This window comes from Sturnira hondurensis, unplaced genomic scaffold, assembly GCF_014824575.4.
Source record: "Sturnira hondurensis isolate 20B ecotype Veracruz unplaced genomic scaffold, ASM1482457v3 Scaffold0018493, whole genome shotgun sequence".
NCBI classification, from domain to species: domain Eukaryota; kingdom Metazoa; phylum Chordata; class Mammalia; order Chiroptera; family Phyllostomidae; genus Sturnira; species Sturnira hondurensis.
This window is the reverse complement of record NW_028091124.1, coordinates 730137-756434: the sequence shown is the minus strand read 5'-3', so window position 1 is coordinate 756434 and position 26298 is coordinate 730137. Positions and strand designations below refer to the sequence as shown.

At 59.8% G+C, this 26298-nt stretch overlaps 2 protein-coding genes across 4 annotated transcripts in view; one reads left to right on the top strand and one right to left on the bottom strand.

Moving 5' to 3' along the window:
- ANKMY1 (ankyrin repeat and MYND domain containing 1) overlaps window positions 1–21572 on the bottom strand; it is a 34259-nt gene extending 12687 nt beyond the window's left edge. For 2 of the 3 annotated variants that reach the window (XM_037069222.1, XM_037069221.1), the window contains exons 1-15: window positions 21422–21572; window positions 20725–20872; window positions 18210–18399; window positions 16474–16617; window positions 13424–13896; window positions 11849–12065; window positions 11364–11528; window positions 8714–9096; window positions 6752–6923; window positions 5356–5496; window positions 4876–5019; window positions 3067–3174; window positions 1754–1885; window positions 970–1083; window positions 472–637 (exon numbers count right to left, since the gene is read on the bottom strand). In XM_037069222.1, coding sequence (XP_036925117.1) covers window positions 472–637; window positions 970–1083; window positions 1754–1885; window positions 3067–3174; window positions 4876–5019; window positions 5356–5496; window positions 6752–6923; window positions 8714–9096; window positions 11364–11528; window positions 11849–12065; window positions 13424–13896; window positions 16474–16617; window positions 18210–18399; window positions 20725–20855 — 2680 coding nt within the window. In that variant the 5' untranslated portion in view covers window positions 20856–20872; window positions 21422–21572. The remainder of the gene's footprint in view (window positions 1–471; window positions 638–969; window positions 1084–1753; window positions 1886–3066; window positions 3175–4875; window positions 5020–5355; window positions 5497–6751; window positions 6924–8713; window positions 9097–11363; window positions 11529–11848; window positions 12066–13423; window positions 13897–16473; window positions 16618–18209; window positions 18400–20724; window positions 20873–21421) is intronic. The other variant, XM_037069220.1, reaches the window with a different exon arrangement.
- Window positions 21573–24696: 3124 nt separating this feature from the next.
- Window positions 24697–26073, top strand: DUSP28 (dual specificity phosphatase 28). Its single transcript, XM_037069223.1, has 2 exons — window positions 24697–25170; window positions 25313–26073. The coding sequence occupies exons 1-2, from the start codon at window positions 24778–24780 to the stop codon at window positions 25430–25432; spliced, it is 513 nt and encodes a 170-aa protein (XP_036925118.1). The 5' UTR covers window positions 24697–24777; the 3' UTR covers window positions 25433–26073.
- The last annotated feature ends 225 nt before the right edge of the window (window positions 26074–26298 follow it).

Sequence of the window (26298 nt, the reverse complement as noted above, 5' to 3'; positions counted from 1 at the left end):
ACGGCTCTGCCACCTGCTGATGGTGGACAGGCCAGGACTTCACTTCCCAGGGCAGACTGCCCCAGACACTGGCAGAGGTCACAGGTTCAGTCCCCTGGATGTGGCTCACGAAGCAAAGCACCAAGCAGGTCCCTTTCCTCCTCCCGCAGTGCTGGCCGGTCCACCCGGGAACCCTGGCCGCCAGACCTGCAGTGTCCCGCCCTCACCCCACGGCAGCGGCGCCGGCATTCCTGCCCAAAGACGGTGCTCCCGGATGTGCTCCCACGGTGTCGCCTGAGGTTCTCCTGGGACACCCCCATGCTCTCCTGCACGACCTCCTAGGAAGGCAGGACACAGGGGCCAGCAGTCCCTGGCCCAGTAGGTGGCCTGGGCAGCCACAGGACAGGTCTGAGTCGCGTCCCTTCCTGGCCCAGCCGCTCACACCCCACGATCGTCAGAAAAGACAGCCCGGCTCTGCCCTTGGCCACCCACCTCTCTTGCTCAGGTACAGCACTTTGGGGTCCCACTGGCTCTCCTTGGCCAGGACGGCGCGCCGCAGCTGCAAGCCCAGGTACTCCAGGAGCCGCCTCCGGGCCATGAACGTCTCCCGCTCCGCAGGCATCAGCATGTGGAAGGGGCAGTGGGCGATCTTCCGGTCCTGCGGCACGGTGCCAGTCAGGCCGGGACAGCAGCCCCGCCCCGGAGGGCAGGCCCCACTCCCGGCTCTGGCTTGGTCCCCTGGGCGGCCGTACTGGCGGGGACCACCCCTCCGCTCTCAGGGCTCATTGTGAGGACCCACCAGAAGAGCCCTCTGAAAGCCAGACACGGCAGCCACACCTGCACGGACACCTTTGGAGCCAGGTCTTCCTTCCAGAAGGACCGGCACTCGCTCTGGTCCAAGGCATGAGGGACCTTTGGCCCAGCTTTGCCCAAGGGATGCTGAAGGGCCCAGCTCCAACCCCACCACCAAGAAGAAACTCAAAGCCATACCTGGAAGAATTTGAAGTACCCGTAGTCCACCGCTGTGCCCACAGCCAACTTGTCCCCTTGCGTCAGCGTCACAGGGGCCAGGATGTCGGCTCCGTAGCTAATGAGCCGGTCAATCTGTGGAGAACAGGGCTGCATCAAACCCACGTGACCACTCTGGCAGGCGGAGCCAGACCCGGGATCCTGGGGCTGGGGTGTCCAGGCCCCCGACAGCCCCCGCTGGGATCTGGGCCGTCCTGCCAACCTCGCATGTTACCCTGTGACTTTTGACTGAGCCCACCCTGGAGGCTGGATGAGTGGGTGATGATGCCAGTCTCCATCTCAGCCACCTGCTTAGGTGTCTGTTGGTGAGTGGGCGCCACAGGGTCTGCCTCTCGGTGGCAGTGGGTGGAGACAGCGCTGGCGAGAGCAGCTGCAGCGCAGCCCGGGACGCAGCACCCGGACGCCAGCCCAGCGGGCGCCTTGTCAGGATCCCTGGCTGACACTCCCTCGAGACAGAAAAATCTAGAATCCCACAACTGGGTCAAACCATGGCCTGTGTCTCTCCTGAGAAAAACCAGGGGACTTCCGGCCTGCTGAATGCCAGTGTCTCGTGACAAACTTCAGAGCCGTGCATTTCAAAAGGCAAGATTTTTCATTATTTTAAGCACTTGGAACATCAAGGCTTGGAGAACACAGAGCGAGACCATGTGGTGCTTGTCTGTGGGGAGGAGGCCCCACCAAGGGTCCCAGGGCCCCTAGACCCCACAACCAGGGCTCTCCCTCCCCCAGGCACCCGGCCACTCACCAGGGCCAGCTTGCTGTCCGTGCCCCTCTGGTGCTCATAGGAAATGTCGCAGGCCACACACAAGGCACTGCCCAGGCCTTTGGTCAGGGGCAGGTTGGGGTCTGCGCCATGGGCCAGGAGCTCCTTCACGATCTGGACACAGACAGGCTGGTCAGCTGGTCAGCACCCACCAGGCCCCTGCCTCCACTGGAGATGCCGGAGCAAGGCCATTGCCATGCTGAGCACCATGTCGGCTGCAGCCGGGGCTCCTGGAAGCCACCCTTGGGCTCAGTGTCTGCGGCTGGCTCAGAGATGGGGGTGTGGCACACGGCAGGCCCTCAGGGAGGGCTGGCCCTGTCCCCTCTCTTGCCGTCTGTCCAGGAGCACTGCTGAGCCAGCCCACGGCCGGCCCCCCACCCCTAGTCTGCCTCTGCCTTGGGCCACCTGCGTCTCTGTGACCACCTGGCCAGACACAGAGCAGCCACACGTCCCTTGTTGCCTGCTGCATCCCCAGCTCCAAGCCCAGGTCACCCGGCAAGCCCAGAGCAAGAGCAGCCCCAGCACCCGGCTCTCTCAGGAGCCCTGCTGGGAACGCGACCCCTGGGCTGCTGGGCCTGTGACCCCACCCCAGCCACCCCGCAGCAGGGGCAGGCGCCTGCAAAGCTCACTGAGGCTGGGAGGAGGCATCGGGGCCCCTGCACAGAACCTGCCTGCTGCTCATTTAGGCCTCTGCTGAGATGTCCCCTCGCCGCAGGGCCCTCTGGCTGCCCTGCTGAAGGGGCCACCCTCCATCCTCTGTCTGAACTTGGCCTCTGTTTTCTTCACAGGGCTGGCCATTACCTAAACCCGTGTCACACATGGGTGATGGCCTGTCTTCCCCACTGGGATGTAACACCCCTGCGCTGGAGACCGGATTTTACTCAGCATCTCCGCCTGAGGGGGTGCCCACCTGGCGCCCAGCAGATGCTCCAAAACCCGCAGTGAAATAAAAGGACGAGCAGGTGGGCAGAACACAGACGGGAGAGAGGAAGGTGGCTGAATGGGGAGTAAGCACACGCCTTGGAGGCGGCAGGAGGTGGGAACTGGCCAGTGTGCCTTCCCCACGGCACCTCGAGTCCCTGCCTGACAGGGGCAGGGCTGCAGTCCAGGCCCCCGAGGGAGCCTCTGCCCAGGCCGCCCTTCCCTCCTCCGGTCACCCTGCTCTCTCTACGGAGCTCCGTCCACAGGGGAGGGGTCTGTGCCCCTCGCACCCTGCCGTCCCTGGGCCAGTGCGGGGGGGGGGGGGCCTGCAGGAGCAACGCCGCAGGAGTCCATCGGGGTCAGAGTGTGCTCACCAGCTCGTTCCCGCTGGCAATGGACAGAGACAGCGGGGAGTGGCCACTCCACAGCAGGCTGGTGTCGGCCCCGTGCGCGAGGAGCAGCTGGACCACGTCCCGGGCACACTGGGCGGGGGGGGCAGGGCGGCAGGTGAGGGAGGTGGAGTGCCGAGTGGGGCACCCTGAGGTCGTCCACCTGTTTCCTCCACCCCAGCTCCTGGCCCCTCACGGTTCCGAGTCCTAGGCAGGAGCGATGGGCAGGAGTGGGGGCTGTGAATGGATCCTCAAACTGAAAATGTGTTTTCTAAATAGACATCGTCTCCGATTAGCAACAGGAGGGCCACCGATGCATAGATCGATTTAAAGCTCGTGTTCGAAGGAGGCAGAGAGTCAGGACCTTCAAGTGCCAAGTCTGTGCGCCCGGAGCACCAGCCCTTCAGCGGGGGCGCAGCCCCAGACACAGCCAGGGCAAGAAGCTCAGTGGGGCTGAAAGGAGACTTTCTGCACACACCGCCCACCCTTCTTCTCCTCACGGGAACCCCAATGTCCCCTCCTCCTCCCCACTTCTCCCAGAGTGCCAGCAGGTAGGGACTGTCCCCCTGCTGAGCCTGCACCCTCTTCCCAGCCTCACTGGCCAGGCCAAACTCCTGGGCAAGCTCCCCGCCTCTCGCCCCACTGCAGCCCCACCACTCAGCTCAGGAGTTCACCCTACCCATCTACCTGTCTGCGACCCAACGAGGTGCTGCCTCTAGTGTCCCCTAACTCTGCTCCCCCGGAGCCTGTCCAAACTGGAAACTGGCACAAAGGACACGGGGGTGGGTTGGAAAGCACTGTGTTCAGAGCCCAGGCCTCACACTTACTGGCCAGGAGCCTGCCTCTTGGAGCCTAGCTGCCCCTGCTCCTTGCATGGACTCAGGGTACCCCTCGGAAGGTTCTGGTCAGGGCAGGGGCCCAGGCCCCAGGAGGCGTTGACAAGAGAGATGCTTGGAAGCAGGGAGGCCTGAAGGTGTCCCTGTCCTGCCCTCCCTCACACAGGCCCTCACGGTGTCGTGTCGGGACAGCACGCACGATGGTCACCCTGTGCAGCAGCAAACTGTGACAGCCCTTTGAACGGCTTCAATTGTTGTTTTATGGGAAGGTAGACTGAGGCTCCACGGCTTTCTGGTTGGCCAGGGCTGCACTGGCCACGACCCTGCATAGCCCAAGCCTGGCTCCCATGTCCCTCACTCCCACTCTGACCACTCAGTTGCCTCTCGCTGGCCTCAACCCCAAGGTTGCCGGGGCGGGGCAGGGTGGGACAGCAGGGCCGAGGGTCATGGGCTGTTCCAGCCCAGGATGGCCACACCCACATGCGTGTGACAGCAACGTCACACTGTGACCCATGCGCATGCAGGCACATGTGTCAATGAGTGTCCCTAAAACGCTCTGGAGTGGCACGGGGACACAAGTCACAGGCAGCACCCCTGGCATTTCCGGCTGTTTCAACCCCAGGAGCTGCGTTTCTGTGGGTGCGACCCCTTGTCCACCCCCTCTGGAGCCCGCTCAGGCAGGATGGCCGACACCCCACGCCTGTCCCCTGAGCCCACCGGTCCCCCACCAGGGCTGCTACCCCACTGCCCTGCCCATTACAGACCCCCATGCCCACATACTGCATGAGCACACACTGCCTGTAAGTACAATTCACAGATGCTCACCTGAATACAGCTAGTGTACATGCACAAAACACGTGTGTGCATGCTGGTGTGAACACACAGGTACACACACACACACACACACACACACACACACACGGTGCACAGCCCCTGAGCCCCGGGAAGGCCCCCTCACCCTGTAGTTGTCCTCCCGCTCACAGGCCACGTGCAGGGGTGTCCTGCCGCCCTCGTCGGGGACAGACGAGTGTGCGCTGTAGTAGCGGCTGGGTGGGCCTGCCTCGCCGCTGAGCTTCAGGCTCGAAGGCAGCAGCAGGTCTAGCTGCACGCAGACAGAGTGATCCGGTTGGGCCCCGAGCCCCTCCCCATCACCCCGGCCGAGACCCTGCCGGAATGAGACCACCCACAGAGGAGCTCACATGGAGGAGGAGCGAGTGGCCCTGCTCCCCAGAGTGTGGGTCTGAAGCAGCGTCCCCTGAACCCCCTCCCCTCCTGCTCTCACACCAGGGAGCTGTGCACACGCTGTGGTGGAGCCGGGCTGGTCTGGGGCGCCCGCCAGCCTCTCTAGGGACCAGTGGACCTTCGAACTGAACGACGACACGGCCCACAGAGCGGCCCGGGCCCCAGCACCGGCCCTCCCACGCGGCAGACCGCACACCTTGTCTCCTTTGTACACGTCGTCCTGGTCAGTCGCCCTGGCGTCCACGTCCGTGATCGTGTGCAGCAGCAGCTCTGTTATCCTGACGCCCTCCGCCCCGGGAAGGGCGGCAGCGATGTGGAGCGGGGTCAGGGCCCCCAGCTGCAGAGGAAACACGGGAGGGTGAGGCTGCTGCTCCCGGGTGGGCGGCTGCCCCCTCGAGAGGGCCCGGAGGGCCTGTCCAGGGCGGGCCTCACCGCCTCCACCTGGGCCAGCAGCCCGCCCACAGCACTGCGTCCTGGCCGGCCAAGCTGTGGTACTCCAGGCTTAACGCAGCCTGCCCACGCTGGACCACGGACACGTGTTCCCTCTTGCCAGGTGTTTCCGCGGGCGAGGGCCACAGGCAGGAGCGCAGGGCCCGAGGCCTCAGCTTCATATTAGAACAACTGTCCCTGCCTTCCTCCAAGAAAAGCCCGTCCTCCCGCCGGGCCCTGTTCAGATGGCCCTGCAGCCCGGACACCCGTCCCCACCGGGCCTGTCGTTCACTCGTGGCCGCCCTCTGCCTTGGCTGAGAGTCCCTGCTGGACTGTCTCTAGGATGCCTGGTCAGCACTGACCACACGGAGGTGGTCGGGGAGCCTGGTCCCTGAGGGGCTCAGCCAACTCGGACCGAGACCCCAGCCAGGAACACAGTGCACATCGGGCCGGGGGGAGGAGCCCCCAACCCTTTGGGCAGGACCCTGAGGAAACAGGAAGGAGCCCCGGAGAAAGGCTGCAAGGGCATCGCCCAGAAAGCACTGCAGGGAGGAACGGGCGCTCTCCTGCCCCTGCTCCACTGCCCGCTCGGACGTTTTCGTAAAGCAAAGCTTCTAATTAAACGGTGCGCGTAAACAGCTGACTCTTGACTGAGGATGGGCAGGTGGTCGGATGGACGAATGGATGGGTGGGTGGATGGCTGGGTGGGTGGATGAGTGGATGGCTGGGTGGGTGGATGGCTGGGTGGGTGGATGAGTGGATGGCTGGGTGGAAGGAGGAAGGGAGGGAGTCTATGCTGAGTTTGAAGAAGGCTGTAACCTTAGTTTTAAAAGTGCCACCCGATCAGGAAACACAACCTGAGTGTCACACGAAGTCCACTTCCTGCACCACCGAACCTCATCCTCAGAAGAGAAGACAGGGCCTGGCCTAGGGGCCTGAACGGCGAGAGCCACCAGCTCTGATGTGGAGGCAAAACAGAATGGCCCGCCCCTGCCGCCAGCACCCTCCCAACAGCCCGAGGGCCTTGGGGATGGCGGCAGAGCACCCCTGTAGCCAGAGCAGGAGAGCCGGTCCTGGCGTGTCCTCACACCATGAATGGCTCCTGCAGCTGGCCCCTCCCACCATGCTCCCCGAACCTCCGAGCTCCACCTCGGGGACCCCACCGTAGGGGGTAACTGGATGTCGGTCCTGGCTCCGCTCTCCAGCAGCATCCGCACCCCATCCGTGTCCCCGGCCTTCACACAGAAGAACAGGACCTGCATGGGCACTCGGCACAGGTTGGGATCAGCGCCTCGGTGCAGCAGGAGGGAGATGGTCAGCCACCTGTTTCTGCCTCTGGAAGGATCAGCAGGACATGGTCACAGGCTGGAGGGGAGGCACAGGCAGCTGCCTGGACAGCGGCCTGGTCGGGACAGGCGCTCCCCGGGCAGAGGCTCGGGGGGCACTGGCCTTGGTCATGATGCCCTGAGCCTCAGGGTCCTGCCCTTTCGAGGCCTCCAGCCCCTACCCTGGTGCCTGAGCTTCCCACCTGTCACCTAACCACCCCAGGTGAGCCAGCCCGACCAAGTGCTAGTCCAGCTGTGGCTGTGCTTGTCTTCAGAATTCAGGGGTCCCTCAGCCCCCACCCCGAGGTCACCAAGAGGTGGAGTGTGGGGTGGGGACCAGCCCTCTCTCCTGGGGGCTGTGAGGGGAGCATGTAGAGCACCTGGCACCATGCACACCAGACATGACACCCCCCCACACCATGTGCACGCACACGTGCCACTCACAGGCATGCACACACACACATGTCTCTGACAAGCCGCACGGAGCTGGGGGAAGCTGGGCCGAGCACTGAGCCTGGAGAGGCCGGCTGGGTGGGCTGGGACGTTGGGGCAGGGGATGCAGTGGCTGTGCTGAGGAGGCGAGCCGGCGACACGGGTGGCAAGGGCACGGCCGGTGGTGGCCCTGCTGGCCCTGCCGGCCCGCCACCAGCACAGAACGAGGGCGAGGTGAGCAGGAGGGTGCTGGAGGGGTCGTGTCGGTCTAGAGCAGTGGTTCCCAAACTTCCAACTCTCGGGACCCCGTTCCACTCTTAAAATTCTTTGAAGACCCCAAAGAGCTTTTCTTTACCTGGACTCAACCCATCCATGTCTACTCTGTTATCAATTCAAAAAACTGAGAAGTTTTAAAATACTCACTGATACATTTAAGAAGTACCAACTACAAACCCACTGCACGTTAACGTGGAAGGTGTTTGTGGAAACTGCACTTGGCTGCACCAGGACCCCCAGCCCCCTAGAGCCCCCCTCAAGAGAGCAGGCCTGCAGTGTCGGGCCGGGGCCCGCAGACACACGGCCTCACCGAGGTCACCCCAGGCCAACACACATCACGGATGCCACTCAGGGTGTGAACTCGGAAACTCTCATTGTCACGGGACGTCATCCTTGTCAACAGTGTCCACTGTCCTTAAAGCAAAAGCTGGCTGTGTTCAGAGGAGAGGCCGCCACGTGCCACCTGGTCCTTCTGTCGGTAAACACAGTGGCCCATGGGAGAGGACAGTGACTCCGTGCGCAGCTCCAGCCGCAAACACGCTTTCCCCACAAACCCTCCAACTGCGGTGGGAGGCAGACGGGCTTCAGGCGCCCTCCCATCTGGTCACCCAGAATGTCCCCAGGCCTGAGTTCCGTGTCAGGGTGTAATAAGTCCGCTGCTTCCATGGCGTCGGTAAGTCAAACTCCAAGAGAAGCCGGCGCTGTCGTGCGTGTGAAGAAGTGTCACATAACCATCACACAAGTCTTAGAATTGTTATGAGAAGCAGTTCAACCTCACAGATTCCCTGCAAGGGCCAGAGAGACCCTGGGGCACCTGAGACACACGTGGAGAACCACTGGTCTCGACTGGAAGGGGAGAGTGTGTGTGTCCTCGGGTGAGTGTGTTGGGGGTCCGGACACACTGGGACTCTGCTGCCCGGCCCTCAGAGGCCGCAGCCAGGCCACCAGCACCGCCCCGCCGGACCAGGCCCGGGAGGCCTCCACGAGACAAGGTGCAGACACTGCAAACACTCTCCCAGCGGGGCGAGGAAGTTAAGCTGAGCCTGCGATTCCCCTGAACGGGACCCCCGGCCCCACACCCTCACCACCTACCTGACCACGCACGGTGTCGTCTGCCTCTCAGCCCCTTTGTCAGAGCCCATCTCGCTGAAGGGCGCCTCCGACGCGCCGCAGGCCTCAGCGCTCCTCTCCAGCAGGTCCTGTGATGGCTCCGCGGAGAAGTTCTGCACGCTGGACTCGGAGTTGCTCTCGCTGCCCAGGGTGTACTTGTCCAGGTTCCCCAAAGTGTCGTCCAGCCCCTTGTCCAGGTCGCTGGCGCTGTCCCTCAGTGATGTGGACTCCCATTTCTCAGGGCTGCCCCTTGGATGCACGGACTCCTGGCTGCCTGGGGTGTGCGCCTGCTCGCTGTGGGAGGGGGAGTCTGGGTAGCGGAGCGTGCAGGGGTGGCACACAGTTTCTGGGAACTTTGGGGCGCCCTTTGGAAAGTACAAGAAACCCATCATTAGGAAGAAAAAGATTAGAGAGGCGGCCCCACCCAGCACCTTCCCTAGAAAAGGCCGCTGCCCAACGCCTAGAGGGGCCGTCCCAGGATCCAGGCTGGCACAGCAGCACCCAGGTGCCTCCCCGAAAGCCCAGAGGGGCAGCAAGCACCCGAGAGGCCCCCACAGAGACCTGAGCCACACAACAGCCACAAGCCACCCGTGGTGTGAAGACACCAGAGTTACATCATCAAGCATCTCCGAGCTGGCTAGCCACTCAAGTGTCAGCTGACAGCCACTGGCACCAATTCGAATCCAACGAGAATCCCCAGTTTGGGGTACAGTGAGAGAAGCTTTGTTCTGTACAAACAGCTCAATGGTAATAGAATCCCACTGTGAGGTGGCCCCAGGGCCCCTCTCTGGCTGGGCAGCCCCGTTCTGCTCCTTGCTGCTCTGGTCCACTGTGCTCCCACCAACACCCCTCCTCCGGTCTGACTCAAGCCAAGGTCACACACCCAAGCCCTCACTCTCCAGGGAGAAGGGAAATCCTGTGCCCAGACTCAGAGGGAGCTGGCTTCTACTGACCCAAGTTCCTGGCCCTGCTCTGATTGGTCATTTCTCATGCAAATGAAGGCTACAAATCTTTGCAGTTTAATTGGCCCAAAAGACACTGTTGTGATTGGTGAGAGTAGAACTGCTTTGATTGGTTGCACAGCTCCAACTGGACCCGGAAGCCCCAGGTCCACTGGCTGGCACAGGATCCCAGGGGCTCCTCTATGAGGGCTGCTCCGAGGGGCGGTTTGCGGGAGCGGCCCCAGGGCAGAAATGGCTGCGAGGCTCTGCTTGTTGTGGTGGTTTTAATTTGAGCCCAGTGAGCCACCAGCAGCCCTTCTCCTAGGGTCTTCTCAGGGTCCATAGACGTGGTAGATCGTGGACACACCAGGTAAAATAAAGTATATTAATACCATTAATTCCACCTTTAACTTTCCATGTGACTCCTAGAAAGCTTTAAGTCACGTGTGGGGCTCCCGCTGCTGCTCGCTGGCATTTCTGCGAGGACACACTGCTCTTGTCCCAGCTCCTCAGCCTCACGCGCCTGAGTGCGGACCTGGGCCCAGCCAGCATCAGCAGTGCCAGCAACATGCATCCTTGGGCCACTCCAGACGCACTGAGGCCGAACTGCTGGGGGTGGGCCCCGCTATCTATTTTTTTCTGTGAATAGTTGAGGGTTTGAGTGGGGCCTGGGAGCCTGTCCTGACTGCAGTCTGCAACGTAACCCAGCACAGTGGCCTACGAAGATGGCCATGGCCATGTCCCCATGGCATCGTCTGCAGGGACAGCCCTGCTCTAGGTGGCCCTGCACTCACTCAGGTCTGTGAGCCGCTCTGCGGGGCAGTGCAGGGGTCAGAGGACAGCCTTGTCCCCACAGAGAGGACAGAGAGACAGCTTTGAGTAAAAACAAAGGGAGTGGTATTTATGAGAATTTTAAAAAGATTTTTAAAAAATAAATAAAAATGTTTTAATTTATTTATCTTTAGAGGAGAAGGAAGGAGAGAGAAAGAAATATCAATGTATGTTTGCCTCTTGTGGGCCCCTGCTGGGACCTGGCCTGCAACCCAGGCATGTGCCCTGGCTGGGAATTGAACCAGGATCCTTTGGTTCGCAGGCCCGTGCTCAATCCACTGAGCTACACCAGCCAGGGCATTTACAAGAATTTTAAGAATAGAATTAGTGGGCTTTATGGGCCCTGTTCCAAGAGTTCATTTACTCCGAGCATACAAGGACTCCTCCAGGTACCGGGTCCCTGAGGACACTCAGCTCTGGTCCCCGCCCGCCCCTGAGCCTTTTTTCACTGGACCCACCGACTCCCCTGAGCCCACGCCCTCTGTGCGTGGAGACGCTGTGGGGCTGACCAGGCCCCTCTCTCCGGGAAGCTGCCACTGAAGGCCACTCTGCAGAGGTGGGCCTCCCCACTCCCTCTCCAGCGCCCCCTTTCCTGGGGGAGTCCCAGGGTCCCAGATACTGTGCACATGGCTTAAGGACACATGTCCCCCAGCATCCCCGCAACCAGCTCAGAACACCTCAGCCTGCATGCAGGCTCTGCCCCTGCTTTCTGCTTCCCGGCCCCGGGCCTTACTGTCCTTTCACCCCATCTGGCCTGGTCCACACCAGGAGGGGCGGCTGGCGGGCAGCTGGGAAGACAGAGGGATGGGCGATGGGGGACAGGGCGGGTGCCGAGCCAGGCCGAGGGTCCGCGGGCTGACCTGGGTCTTGAGCACTGTCCTCTCGGCAACGTTGGGCTTGAAGGAACTGGCCGGGTAGTAGAGGAGGAAGCACATGCTGAGAGGCGTGAGGCCCTCGTCCGTGCACTTGTTCACGTCAGCCCCGTTGTCCAGCAGCAGGTTGATGACGTCAGTGTGACCGTGAACCTGGAGGGAGAAGGCCGGTCTCACCAGGACCACAGGCTTCCTCCGAGAGGACGCCTGACACACGAGGAGACAGCTTCCCTGGGTGAGGCCCTGCTGGCCGGGGCTCAGAGATGGCCTCACGCTTCCACTCGAGCTCAGCCAAGGGACGCCCAGCACGTGACCGAAGCGTTCGAAGGTCTACGCGCCCTTTCCCGTGTGACCCCGGACACCCCCACTGAGGGGCTGCCTGGAAGGACTGAGGCTCCACTGAGGGGAGATGGGATGTCCCCCACCCACTCAAGGGTGACCCTGAGCAGACAGCAGGGGGCGGGGGTGCTCACTGCGGCTGCGGCGAGCACAGAGTAGCCCTGAGCGTCAGCCACGTCGGGGCTGGCCAGGTTGTCCCTCAGGATCCCATAAATCCAGCTGTAGTTCCCTTCCTCTGCCTTCAGGATCAGCTCCCTGGAAAGCCGCTCCTTGGGCCCAGGGCGCGCAAAGCCACTGCGGTCCCCCTCCAGGACGGCGCCCATGCTCCAGCTGGAGTGGGCCTTCGTGTTCCTGGCAATACGAGGAGCTTCCATGGACCCAACACCTGCCACCCAAGGGGACCCTGGGCGCATCCTCCTGCACTTCCTCCCCGCCCTCCCCCTGAGCTGCCCAGCCCTCTTTGGCCCCTCCCCCTCAGCTCTGGGGGCTGCTCTGCTGGCCAGCCAGGGTCAGTACGGACGTGGCACTGTGGAGGGATGGACACGCTGCCTGCAGGTGAAGATGCTCAGGCTGAGCACCCCTAATTTATCTGCTCCCCATGTGTGCAGGGAGGGGTTCTCACAGCAGGGGCTCTGGGTGGGAAGGGGGCCAGGCACCCACTCAGGTCTGGCACCCAGCACCAGGCAAGCACGTCCCACCTCTGCTCATTCAGGTTCCTTTCTGAGGAGAGTGCACGCAGGGCCCACAGCCCATTCTCCCTCCACGCACACACACAAAAGCCTCCTGTGTCCACGTGACCTCCTTCCCAGTCACGAACTGTGGTTTTATGGCAGCTTCTGGGCCCAAGAGTCACCGATGGCCGTGGGCTGAGCCGATGTTTGCATGATAGAGGGACTAGCGCCTCCGTGAGTCAGGGGGTGGACAGGTGGATAGAAGGGACTGGTGGATGTGAACGGACAGACGGACGGGGGGACGGGTGGATACAGATGGACACCTAAGTAGCCACTTGTGCCCACAAAATACACGTTCTAAAATAGTTCAGTGGTATCTGAAGACAAAGTTTAAGAAGAAATTTAAGATACTCTTGAAGATTTTGCTTAAGAAATCTGCTTTCCTTTGGTGCTGCCAGCCACCCCGAGCGAGGCTGTGGGGCAGGGGTGTCTTCGGGGACTGGCCGCGCAGCTTTATCTTTTCCCGCCACCTCTGGAGAAGCCAGAGGCCAGCTAGCCCTGAGCCCACTGCTGCCTGGCCCGCCGAACCTCAACTCTCTGCCCAGGTCCCTGTGAAGACTGCGGGCAATAGCACTTCGGTGTGCGGACGTTGCACAGGGACGTGACCCTGCACAGGTCTGGGGCTCCCGCTCCGACCTCCACAGAGGAAGCACACACGAGGTCCCCACACCAGGAGGTGAGCGCAGCCCAGGAGCGGGCTCAGGAATTCGTCCTGCTCCACGGCCGTTGCAGGCCCTGGCCACACACTCGCCCAGCAGCCTCCTGACCACTCCTTCCCCTGGAGCAGGCCCTACGGCCTCTGGCACCCGGCGTGCCCCAGCCGGTCAGCACCAGCTCTCCCTCCGTCATCGTCGGGCTGCGACGACTGAGAAGAGAAGCCTATCTCGAACACTCGGGAGCGGCTGGGCCTGGTGCCGTGTGGTCAGGGCAGGAGGAGCGGCCGTCCGGACACCAGGTGGGGGCGGCAGCCGGCATTACCTGAACTTGTAAGCTTGCTTCTGGATTCTGACCAGCAGGGGAGTCTCGTTTTGGACGAACCAGGGCTCTCCGTCCTCAATGAAGGGAGGGACGCCGGGCAGGAAGATGCTGGCGTCCAGGTCTCTGCGGAGAGCCCGGGTCATGGGCATGTGGGCGTTGTCCGTCGAGTAGGCGTGCACTTCCGCGGGCAGGGTCAGCTCGTCGTCCAGCAAGAAGCGCTTGTAGTCGTAGAAGAAGGGGTCCTGCTGCTCACACAGGTCCCACTGCATGGTCCCCTCGTCGGAAAGGCTGACTTTGGCCACCGCGCCCGTGAGGAAGCCCTCGAACTCCGGGTAGCTGCAGATGGAGAAGCCGCAGGGGACCGTGGTGCACAGCTTGAGCAAGTGCTCCCGGAACCACAGCCCCACGTCCTGGCTGCCGTCAGGGAAGGTCTCGACGCCTGGTCCGAAGCGCTGGTCCGCTTTGTACAGCCCCTGCGAAACGAGACCCCCGGGAAGGAAAGCTTTGTGACCAGCTTCCTGTGCCCCAGGCACAGGGACCAAAAGCAACTGTGTAGTCACGGACCCTTCCCAGTGTGTGCCCTGGGCCTTGGGTGGTCGGGGGTGGCCTCTCTGAGAAGGTGTGGGCGGGTCTGGAGGTCTCGGAGCGGAAGCGTGATGGGAGTGGCACCAGGGGCCCATTTCCGCAGCTCCAACGGGGGAGCCAGCCCCGGCGCCCAGCAGCGGCAGCAGGAGGAACCAGGCTCAGAATCAGAGAGACCCCGGCAGCTGCGACCGAGGAGGAGGAGCCGGTCCTCGCTGCCTGTGAACCTGACAGAGCGCAGCAGCTCCTGGCCCTTTCGGGATGCTTCCGCCAGACGTGGAGATGGCAGAGCCGGGAGAAGCAGACAAACCACGAGCCACAAGGCAGCCCCAGAAGAAGGGACCCTGGGACCAAAGCCCCCAGGGGGTTGGACAAAGATGCAGACGCTGGGCAGTGGGCAATGTCAGTCTTTTCCACAAATGGGGCCAGAGAAGTCGGGTCCCTGTGCGGCGGGGGGCGGGGAGGCGTGCTCTCTGCTTCCCGTGAAACACGGTGAATCACAGTGAATCACAGACCCAGACGTGAGCACTAGAACTGTAAATCAGAAGGGAATTCAGACGAGAGTCTGAGAAACCTTGGGTTAAGCAGACTTTATAAATCGGGCACACACACGCACACACAAAACAAGACCAGGGAAGAAAAATGGGTAAGTAGGGCCTTGTCACCATTTTTTAAAGTCTGCTTTTCAAAAGACACTGTTAAGAGAGTGGAAAGGCAAGCTGCTGTTGTCAGGAAATGGTTGTAAGTCATGAGGCTGGTAAACGCTATGCCCATGATACAGAGTCGGGCAGAAGCAGGGTTTCTATGGTGCCTGAGACACAGGGTTTATTCTCGCGTTGTTATTTATTAATCACTGTATCCTTTTCCATACGGACAGCTACGCACACACTTCTGCCTTATACACGTGCGCAAAGAACTCCGTGACTCCACGAAGAGCCCAAACACCCCACTGAAAACAACGGGCAAAGCACAGAAACATGCACTTCACCTCAGGAGATACGCGGATGGCAACTCAGTGTAAAAAGGTGTTCAGATCGTGGGTCATTGGGGTAGTGCCAACTCAAACCACAAGACAGCCATTAGAATGGCTAGGATTTTAAAACTGCCAATACCACGTGGTGACAAAGGTGCGGAGCAGCTGGAAACTTTATGTGGCGATGGTGGAAACGGACAGTGGCACAGCTGCTCCAGAAAACCACTGGGCAGTTTCTTGTACAACCTACCACACGTACGGTGGCTACCCAGTCACAGTGCTTATCCAGCTGACGCTGAAGACTTGTGTCCGTGTGAAAAGGAAGGCTCTTCGCGGCTGCACTCGTGAAAACCAAGCACTGGAAAGAACTCAGATGCGCAGTGGCGGGCGCAGCAGCAGACAATGACCGCCATCCACACAGTGGGATGCGGCTCCTTCCCATACAAAGGCAGACAACAGACACGGGCAAAACATGCATGAATCTCAACAGAGTCACACCCTATGCCGAAAAGAAATTAAACTAACTGGTGCATGCTGTGCGATTCCATTTACATGGAACTACAGGAAGGGAGACAGCACAGTGATGAAGAGCACGTTGGTGGTTGTTGAGGGCTGGGCGTGGAGGCGGGACTGGTAGGGAGCGCAGGAAATCTGGGAGCGTGTTTGCGTGCGCGCGCACACACACACACACACGCAGACATACAGACACCCATAGGTTTGTGTACATATACATGTTTAACGCAGCTTTTCTCAAAATCACCGGAAACTGGCAACAACCCACAGGTCTGCCAGCCAGGGAGGGGTCCAGCAGGTGGCCCTCCAGCAAAAAGCCCCTGAGCGGCGAGAAGGCCAAGGCCCCGGCACACGCAGCCACACACGTGGTCTGAAGTGCACTTTGCTCCCAAGACACAGGGCGCGATCTCACGCATCCAGCATTCTGGCAAAGGAGGCCTGACAGGCGAGAGGGGGTCAGACGAGGGCTGGTGGGGGGAGGAGAGACCTGTTACACTGAGGTGCGGGGCAGCGCTGGGGGGCCGCTGGCGGGGGCTCCGTGGTGGTGGTCTGCGCTTGCCAGACCTCCAGAACTGCCCATTGTGTAACAGGACACGGTGGGTTTACTGTAAGTTATACTGTAACAGAATAAAATAAGGAAGAACCTGTCTGCATTGGCACAACCAACAACAGTCTCCAGGGGAGAAAAAGTTCCAAAACAATATACAGAGAATGGCCCCGTCCATGTGTAAAAACGTGTAAGTATCAACGTGCATTTTCAGTTCTATCTGAAGATCCGCACGACCTGCGAACTCTGCACCCCTACTCGGGGGCCTCGGCAGTGAAGAGCTTCCAGTTTCTTCTTGTTTTTTTCACTCTCATGTACCTGATTATTGGCACGATTACGTACAAACATGTATGTATGTAAACGGGAAACAAACCTAAATATCTTTTCGTCCGGTGGCCTGAAAATATGGAGGCATACACGGGCCCCGCCACTCACCTGGAAGAGCCTCGCCTTCATGTACATGGTGCCATAGCCTTCCCGGTGGCCGAGGTAAAACATGCCAGTGAAATGGGAGCCGTCCGGCCACGTGTAAGTGCCAAAGCCGTGGCGGTGGTCCCGGTAGAACTGCCCGTGGTAGGACTGTGGACAGAGCACTCTGAGATGTGTGCCCGAGACGCCGCCCTCACCACCCAGGACGCCCTCCCAGCTGAGCCCCACGCCCGGCCAGCTGTGAGTGGGGGCCCCTGGCTCCTAAACTCATGGGCTGCCTGGCCACAGTGTCCCGTTCAAGTCTGAGTGGCCACTGTGAACAGAGCTTGGTCACCCAAATGGTGCAGAGGGTGTGCCAGGTGTCTGCCCGGTGGCCACACCCCCTCCTGCCTGGCTGGGGGCCAGGGGGAGTTGAGTCAGGAAGACAAAGGCCATGACCATGACCGGGTCAGTGCCCACCTGGGTCTGGGCAAAAGCTGTGTCTGCTCCCGGGCCCTGGCCTGGCCTCAGCCCCCACCCTGCCCTGCATCCACGCAGGTTCTTGGGCCACAGGAAACCCAGGGAGAGGGGGGCCGCCAGCAAGTTGTCACCTGTGTGGCTCTGGGGGAGGGCTGTAGGCTCTGGCTAGGAACATGGGTGTGGCTTTGTAAACTTTGCTACTGTAAACTCCGCCACACTGGGTCCCATCAGGGTCCAGGTGGGTCTGTCAGAGCGGGTCCCCCACGGGGACCCCAAGAGGAAGCACTCAACCAGTTGGCAGACTCAACCGACTGCCATGCCTGTCAGACACTGCCCTCCACACCAGAAGCGGGCTGGACAGCACTCGGGTGACTGTCCCTGCTCCGCACCAAGGGGACACACTGTTGCCTGCTAGTGTCCCTTCTCTCCCCTCAAGCAGCTGAGCTGACTCGCCATGGGTTTTTCAGTGGACTGACCCTCCCCTGCCCATGTGACCAAGCCTGTCCAGCCAGAGGACTCCTGACCAGCAGCTGAGGCCTTGATGAGGGCTTGGCTGTGGGACCCATCCCCAAGCCAGACCAGGGTCCTGCCAGGGCCACCTGTCCCCTGCAGCAGTGTGTGATGCCACCCGGCGGGCTTGCCCGTGGGGGAGGGCAGCCTTGTCCCCTCCACCAGCCACCAGATCCCTGGACCCGGCCGTGTGGAAGGCTGCAGGGCCCCAGCAAGGAGCTTCCAGCCCCAAGAGCCAAGGAGTGCCTTTTCATTTCAGCCAGGTCTAATTCAGGTCACTCCTCCTGAGAGTCTGGCCGTGCCAGACAATGGTCAGCAGAGTAGCCCCAGGATGGGGATGGCCACGTCCGACACCATTCAGTGTGTATGGCGACATCGGGGCGGGGATGTTGTGTCTGCTCAACTAAAAAGGAATGGCCTGCGGGCTGCAAACTGTTTGTGGGGGCCATTTAACTCCCCGAATGAGGGAGTTCTGTCCATGCCCAGCACTGGGGTCAGGGCTCCTGCTTCTGTCCACCCCGTTCCAGTGTCATCTGACCAGCAGCACCAGCTCAGGTCCCTGCCCTCCCGGCTGGGTCCTGGTCACCTAGTCTGGAGGCTCATGTAAGCTCGGGGCATGTTCCAGGGGTCCTCAGGCAGGAGAGGCATCAGCCTGGCCACCCTCCTGTTGCTGGGCCTATGTGTCCACATCATACCCTCCTCGGAAGGAACGGCAGGGGCCCTGATTGGTCGAGCCCCAGGCAAGGGGGAAGGACGATTCGGAAGCCAGTTACCTCGCCCGTGGGCCACGAGAACTCTCCTGACCCCATCTTCATGCCCAGCCCGAACTGCCCTCGGTAGACGCAGCCGTCCTGCCACTCCTGCACGCCTGAGGCCAGCTGGACGCGGGCCTCCTGCAGGTCCTGCTGCCTGAGCTCGCCCTTGGGCTCCTCCTCCTCCTCCTCCAGGGCCTGTGGCCCGTACCTGGGGTAGGGGGTGAAGGGCAGAGGGGGGAGAACTGAGCTGGCCAGAGGTCTTGAGTGAGAACCCCGCTCTACCCCGGCTTCTCCCTCCCAACAATGCTGGGGCAGAGGCTGCGGATATCCCCATTCTCCAGAAAGGGAAAGTGAGGCAGAGAGGATGCCACAGGAAGTGGGAGGCACAGTAAGTCTGTCTAGCCAGGTTAGAGTGGAGGGTGCCCTGGCAGCAGGACCAGGCAGAGGACCAATGGCTGCCTTGTGCCAGCTGTGTGCTGGGCGAGCCTGGTGCTGGCCACCAGCCAGTGCCCCCTGCAGGCTCTTCTCTCCTCAGCTGGCAGAGCTGGGCAGACACATCTGGAATGTCCAACAGACTAAACAAGGGGCACAAGCTTCTGGAGGAAGGGTGACGGGAGAGCAGCCTGAGGGGCAGCAGTGGACTCATAGATCAAGGAAGGGTTCAGGGGTGAGTGGGCACACGGCGGGGACAGAACGTGTGCCTGGTGGGCTTGCCTCTTTCCTGACTCAACTGGGGATCTGCCCACCCCTGCCCTGCCCAGCACACAGTCCCCTTCCCTGCCTCCCTCCCCACTCCAAAGGCCTCTCTTTGGGGCGCTCCATGTGGGTGCCTGTCCTCCAGACCTGCCCCCTATCAGGCTGCACATGGTGCTGGGGGGGGGATGACACTCAGACTCCGAACGCCCCCCACCAGATGGCTCTCCAGTGGCAGCCTCGAGCTGCAGAGGCCTGAAGCACCCGCCCAGTAAGGAGCGACTGGGCTGCTACAGGCACACAGACCTCTATCCGCCACATCACTGCAGGTCTGTAGAAAGAAGTCAGAGAAGGACAGACACCCCCGTGCAACAACGAGGAAGCCTGGGCACTCAGATATGCTCTGTTTGGGGGCTTTCCCGGGTTTTGTTTACCTGGGGGTTGAATTGTGCCCTTACCGCGCCCCCCCAACTGCCAAGTTCATATGTTGGAGTCCTACTCCTCCAGAAACACAGTGTGACTTGATTTGGACCCTACTCTGATGACACTGTTGTCCTCGTAAAAGGAGGAAGTCGGGATGGGGCCGAGAACACAATGTCAGGACCCGTGGGCAGAGAGCAGACGGCTGTCCTGCTGTCCGCACACGGGGGAGGGCCTGCCGCCGCACCTCCCACTCCCTGGCAAGGAGTGACCCAGCCCACAGCCCGGTCTTCAACTTCAGAACGGAGAACAGTGGTGGTTGTGGAAGGCCCCCAGTCTTCGGTCCCTGGCCTTGGCCCAGCAGACCGACATACCAGTATTTCCTCATTCTCTGCCTGGCCCAGATATTACTTGTTACTTAAAAAAAATAACGAGGAAAGATAACTGACAGTGAGAATATGAGAAATAAAAATGTTCAAATAAGTGAAAGTGATTTTGAGGTCAGGCAAGGAGATCATTACTGCAAGCCATCACGTGTGAGGCCCACTCTGGGGACCCTGGAAATGGGGGGCACGGTAGGCGACAGTTCCACCACTCAGCTCTGCCCCCAGATGGGTTCCTTACTCCCCTGCGACCCAGTCTCGTCATCCGTTCAATGGGGACCGTGTTGGCTGCTCCAGCTGCTGCAATGGACAGCATGTGTAGGGCTCGGACCCGGGCAGGTATGGCTCCCAGTGGCAGGAGCTTCAAGTCCGAGGTCGGGGTGCCTGACGGCGTGGTTCTCCGTGAGGGTCGGCTTCCCATGTCCTCACGGGGTGGGGAGGGAAGCTGTTAATTAGTCTCTTCCTCTTCTTATAAGGGCAGTAATGCCATCATGGGGTCCCGCCTTCACGGCTTCATCTGACCTAATCACCCCCTGAGCCCCCTTTCCTGACCCCATCGCATTGAGGGTTAGGGCTTCAATATAGCAATTCCAGGGCTGGGAACACAGTTCAAACCACACCAGGGACAGATCCAATGGGGTTCCAGGGGGAGTTCCTGAGACGTCAGGGCAGCACCCAGCCCAAGGCAGACCTGCCAGGTGCCAGCCCCCAGGACAACATCCTGTGAAAGAGACGTGCCGACCTGGGACCACGTGATGCACAGCAAATGTCCCCGAGGGTGGGAGGAGACGGGCAGGGGCAGAGTGGGCAGGCTTGGAGGAGGGGGCAAAGGTCAGGCTCAGGGGCCCAGTCGCCCATTACGGTAATTTTCCTGACTATTGATACACCCTCCAGGTTTTTCTGTTTCTCCAGAGACTAGTGTTTGGAGGGATAAGACAACATTCAGCGATTCCATAGCCCCTGCCCAGAAGGTGGATCCCAGCAAAGCCTGGCCCCCAGGGTCAGAGGGAGACCTGCCTATGGAAGGGTCCCCACACCTTTTGGTGAAGAGCTCCGAGCTCTCCAGGGTTCCTGGGTCCTCAGAGGCAGCAGGCTCGCTGCCCCTCCCCTCCTGCTGGTCAGGGCTTGGGACTTCACACCGTAAGTCCGAGAAGTAACCCCTTTCCATGCCTCTTGTCTTTGAACCTGGAAGCAAAGCCCGAGACCCGTGTCAGCTCCGGGGGGCTTCTGGACGGTGCCCACTGACCGCCCACAGCCCCATCGACCTCAGAGAAAAGGTCCCCTCCCCAACTGGACCGGGCCCAAGGCCGCAGCCCTCCACATCCCGTTAGAACCGCCCGGGAAAGCTTCTCCAGACCTCCGAGGGTGCTTCTGTCCCTTCGTGGGACGCGGGGGGTGGGGGGCGGGCACAGGAAGAGCACACAGGACACTCTCCCACGACCACAACTTAGAGCCCTGCGGTTCGGGCCAGTCCTGCACCTGCTGGCTTTCCGAGTTGGGGGCACAGTCAAAGGGTCCCCCCTTACCCCGGGGGGCCTCAGGAGCCCGCCCACGAGGGCTGCGGGACCAGGCGTGAGGGCATGGCCTCCACCCAACCTCTAACTCATACTAACTCACAGCCTATCACGCACGTGGGGTCCCAAACCTCCTCTCTGCTCCCCCAGGGGATGTGGGACCCACGCACAGGCCCTCAGGAGCCTCTGAGGAGCTCGGAGAACCCCCACATCGACTCACCGGGACTCGCTGACTCCCCGCAGGGTTCCCGACAGCGCCCCTAACACTGGGTCTCACCGAGGCTCGGAGAGCCCTCAGCGACGGCCCCGGGTCCGCCTGCAGCGCAGCGCCGCGCCGCTTACTAGTCTCCGCTGGTCCCGGCGCTGGTCCCCCCAGAGCTTCGGGTTTCCCTGGAGACCGGCCCGGCCCACGTGCGACTCTCCGTCTTGGCCAATCCCGCGCCAGGCCTCAGCCGGACACGCCCACAGACACGCCCCGCTGTGCGAAGACACGCCCCCGGACGTCCAGGAATCTTGGGAAGAAGTGCCCCTCCGGGCCCTTCCAGGATTCCCTGGCCCTGTGCCCCCCATTCACCCTCCCCCCGCGGTGACCCCCGTCCCCCCAACCTCGTTGCCCCCGCACATCCGCGAGTGCTGTTGGCTTATCTGAACCCGGCTGTTGGCTTACCCGGCAGGTCAGTCTTCTCCCCCACCCACCCACCGAGTTCAATGTCCCCCAAGACAGGACGGCGGTCCGCTTAGGGGCCAAGGGCTCCGCGAGGGACATAGCGGGAAAGGCTCCTGATGCCTCCGTGCAGAGAGCCCCGAGGTAACAGGCTCTCCTGAGGGATGAACTAACCTGTCCACCGTCACAGTAAAGCCAGTGTTTAATAAAACTTGGCCTGACCCCAAAGTAAATGTTTGTGGAGGGCACCGAGGGGCAGCGCGTGGTCTGGTCGGGGCACAAGATGGGGTTGGAGTCCAGGGTCACTGGGACCACATTTTAGAATTTAGAATTGTTAAGCCAATCTTACCACATTGTTGGACTTGCCAGAAATATTTTTAAGGGTCCTTTGCATTGGCCGATGCTTTAGTTTTCCTGAAGCTGCTGTAACCAAGTGTTACAACCCGGGCGCCTTAAATAAAGCAACAGAAGTTACTCTTTCCTCTGTATTTGGGTCTCCCAATCTTCCTCTCTTTACACTAGTCACTCGGTTTAATCCAGTATGACGTCATTACATCTACTGAGACCCTGTTTTCAAATAAGGTTATTAACAGCTGGACAGCTACTGGAGACCAGCTAAACTACCTATGTTCATGATACTTTCAGGTGCGAGAAGAGGTTCCTGGCACAACCTTGAAATGAGCTGGCAGAAAGTGACAAGTGATTTTTTTTGGGGTGTCTTAGAATGAATGGGGTTTGAGACAGAAGCTTGCTGCCATTTCAGACCTTGGTGATCATAGACAGCACTGTGAACGGGTCTCTGTTCTTGTATTTTCAGTTCTTGAACCGACCTGGGGGTTGTAATGACAAATATTCATGTCATACCCTGATTTTTCCTCTCCCCTTATTTTTGCTACCCAGATATTTTAGGCGAAACTTGCCATAAAGTAAAAGATTCCTTTCTTTTCTACTGAATTTCCGTTTTTTTTGAGATTTGCCTGGTAGGCAGCGAGCAGTGGGACGCCCCCCCCTCTGACCCCGGCCCCAACTACTGGTTAGGTTTGGTAACACCTTGGTTGCTGACAAAGCAACCATGGGAGAACAGCTTCACTGATTGGCTGGAGGAAACGCGGACCCTTTATCAAGCTGGGGGACAGAAAATCTATTTCAATGGCTCCTATGAACTTGGGAAAAATGGGAATGTCATCCCAGGAATGTCGTGTCTGTCCCTAGGACAGGAGAGGGAAGTGGATTATTCTGGGCCGGCCTCCGTTAGTGTTGTCCAGACCTGCAGCAGCTGAAGACCTGGCTGCAGACCTGCATTTTAGGCTTTAGCTCACAAGGGAGCCCCTGGTTGCAAGACAGATCTGACTGTCAGCAATGCTCAGTGGCTGCAGCTGGAATAAAGAGAACCCAGGTCGCCCAGAGGGACTGTACAGGTTCATTTGGCCAGATTTATCCAGTACCAGGCCAGTGTGCATGATGGGGTTGGGGGCTGGGAGTGGTCTGGAGTGGAGAATAACCTCTGGAAGGATGGATTGCAAATCTCAAGTAAACAATGGAGAAGAATCAGAAATGTTTTTGCTACTATTAAAGTAAAATGAAAATTGCAACTAAATAAATATATGCAAGGCTGTAAGACAGTTACTTTTCACTGAAACCATTCCCTGAAATATACTATCAGAAAAACATCTATTTAGAGGTTTTCTCGAGAAATCTTATTGAAGAGGCAACTGTGTGGACATTAAATAATATGAATTTTTAAATATTTATAATATTATTGTAGCTTTTTAAAGTTACAGTGATGTTCTCAAAATTAATAACTAAGAAAAAGACAAGCAATGAAAGTACTGGTCTGGAAATGATGAAAAGTTGATGGTAAATAGCTTTATTTATATGAACCATGTTTTACAATAAAAAATAAAATAAATAAATTACAAAGGATAATTTATTAGGAGACAAAAACCATAAGGAATAAGCATAAAGCTGTACTCAAGGGACCTCATCCGACAATGCAGTTATATAGATAGGATGTGGTTACTAAGAATACACAAAACTGCCCTGACTGGTGTGGGACTGAAGAGGTGCCTGTTCGATTCTCGGTCTGGGCACATGCCAGGGTTGTGGGGTTGGGAGGCAAATGATGGATGTTTCTCTCCCTCCTGCCCTTTCTCTAAAAATAAACTTTAAAAAGGAACACACCAAACTAGGTGGTTCACCAAGGAGACAACTGGCCACGGAGGGTACTCATGGGGGTCCGGATGAGAATCTGTGACACGGCCCTCCGCTCCGCTGCACCAAGGACTTGTATCAGGGCCCAGGTGTGCGCACACACACACACAAAATTCTGCAGCGGCACACTAAATATATATTTTTGCCCATCTGACAAACAAAAAATAGGTATTTGAATTCATCCACACGGGGCTATTGTGTTTGCTGTTGTCATTTTTTAATTTGGCAAACTAAGGGGGAAAAGTTCAGTGCTCCTGACCAAATAGCTAGGTATTGCACGTTTTAAAAATTCTCGGGGCACACCAGTGTGCCTGCTGCAGCACACTGCTTACAAATCGCTGCTTTTCACGGCAGCCACAGCTTGTCACGCCGCCCCGCCTTCAGCCCTACCAGAGGCCTACTGGTCCGCCTGCTGGACACACTCCAGCACAGCTGTCCCAGTCTTTGAAGCTTCCCGGGGTCGCAGGGACCTACACCTGCAGCTCTAGAGGCCCCGCCTCCCAGGGCGGCTGCCGGGACCGCCCAGCAGCATCCAATCAGAGCAGGAGTCTGCAGAGCGTGACCAATAAGGAAGTGGCAAGGGCCTTGTGGGCGGGCCCGCTCGTGCACAGCTTGGATGCTGCTCACGGGGTCCAAGGCTTCCCCGCCGCCGGACTGGCTGCCCAAAATAGACCCCCGGGCCAGGCGCCCGAGCGCCGGTCATGGACTCCGGACGAACTGGAGGCCTCGGGAGTTCCGAGGCCGCATCGCCGCCGTTCGTGCACGTCGCACCTTCGCTCTTCCTCGGGAACGCGCGCGCCGCGGTCCAGCCAGAGCTGCTGGCGCGCGCGGGCGTTACCCTGTGCATCAACGTCTCGCGCCAGCAGCCCGGGCCGCGCGCGCCCGGCGTGGCCGAGCTGCGCGTGCCCGTGTTCGACGACCCGGCCGAGGACCTGCTGGCGCACCTGGAACCCACCTGCGCCGCCATGAATGCCGCGGTGCGCGCCGGCGGCGCCTGCCTCGTCTACTGCAAGAACGGCCGCAGCCGCTCGGTAGCGGTCTGCACCGCCTACCTCATGCGGCACCGCGGCCTCAGCCTGGAGCAGGCCTTCCAGGTAGGCGGGCCTTCCGGTGGGATGGGGCTGTGCGTTGGCGCAAGTCTTCCTGGAGGGGCGGGGTTCCGGACATGGGCGGGGCGCACTTGTGGTCTTTGTAGGCAGCCCTGCGCAGCCTCTAACCTACTCCCCTTATTTGCAGACCGTGAAGACTGCCTGCCCGGTGGCCGAGCCCAACCCGGGTTTTTGGCGTCAGCTCCAGGAGTACGAAGAGGCCGTGCGGTCCGGGTCCCACCTGCTCAAGGGGCCCTCCGGACAGTGAGCCCTCGTTGTTCAGTCCAACCACCAAGCGGGGCTCCGAGTTTCTGAGTGTGAGCTAGTCCATGCACACTCCTAATTTATTAGACAAGGAAGATCAGAACCACTTGAACTTAAAGCGGAAAGGCATTTCTTACAGGGACATCAAGACCAGGAGCCAAGGCCAGGAAGTTGGGAAGTTCAGGGGTCACAGACATCTGCCACCCTGGTGCTGGCTCCTGGCCACTGTGATGTGGGTGACTCTGGGAGGACTTGTGGGGCTGCTGGCAAACTCGTGTCTGCCACCCGCTCAAGCCGTAGTGGTTTTTCCCCAGCCTCACAGTGGTCCCCTCTAAAGTCTCAGAACCCAACACAGGATCTGGCCGGCGAGAGCCATGGTTTCCAGACTTGTAGCTGCTGCGACACGAAGGTGAGCATGCAAGGTTGTGACACACCGTCAAGCGTGCCCGCCTCCTGCCTTCCTTACCTCCTAGTTTCAGCTGCAGTATCGAGCCCATGCATGCTCTCCTGCAGCAGTGCACCCCCATCTGTGCCTCTGAGCCTCTGTACCCCTCTTCTGGGTACACACCTCACCTGGACATCCTGTGGCCTAACGAGAATACTAGAAAATATATCACCATCAACGCTTTTTAAAAAAAGATTGTATTTATTTGTCATGAGTGTGGGGGAGGAGGGGTAAAGAGAAGAGAAGCATCAATCAATCGCTTCTCACAAGCCCCCAACCAGGGGCCTGGCCCACAACCCAAGCATGTGCCCTGACCAGAAATCAAACTGGCGACCTTTCAGTTGGCAGATAACACCCAACCCACTGAGCCTCACCAATCAGGGCACCACCACCACCACATCTTAAATAAGACAGTGGGGAAAAGA

Bases quoted from the DNA above. Each gene is read 5' to 3' on its own strand.
- DUSP28 (XM_037069223.1), top strand. From the start codon at position 24,778: ATGGACTCCGGACGAACTGGAGGCCTCGGGAGTTCCGAGGCCGCATCG. The intron at 25,171-25,312 runs GTAGGCGGGCCT...CCTTATTTGCAG, and splicing joins GCCTGGAGCAGGCCTTCCAG to ACCGTGAAGACTGCCTGCCC.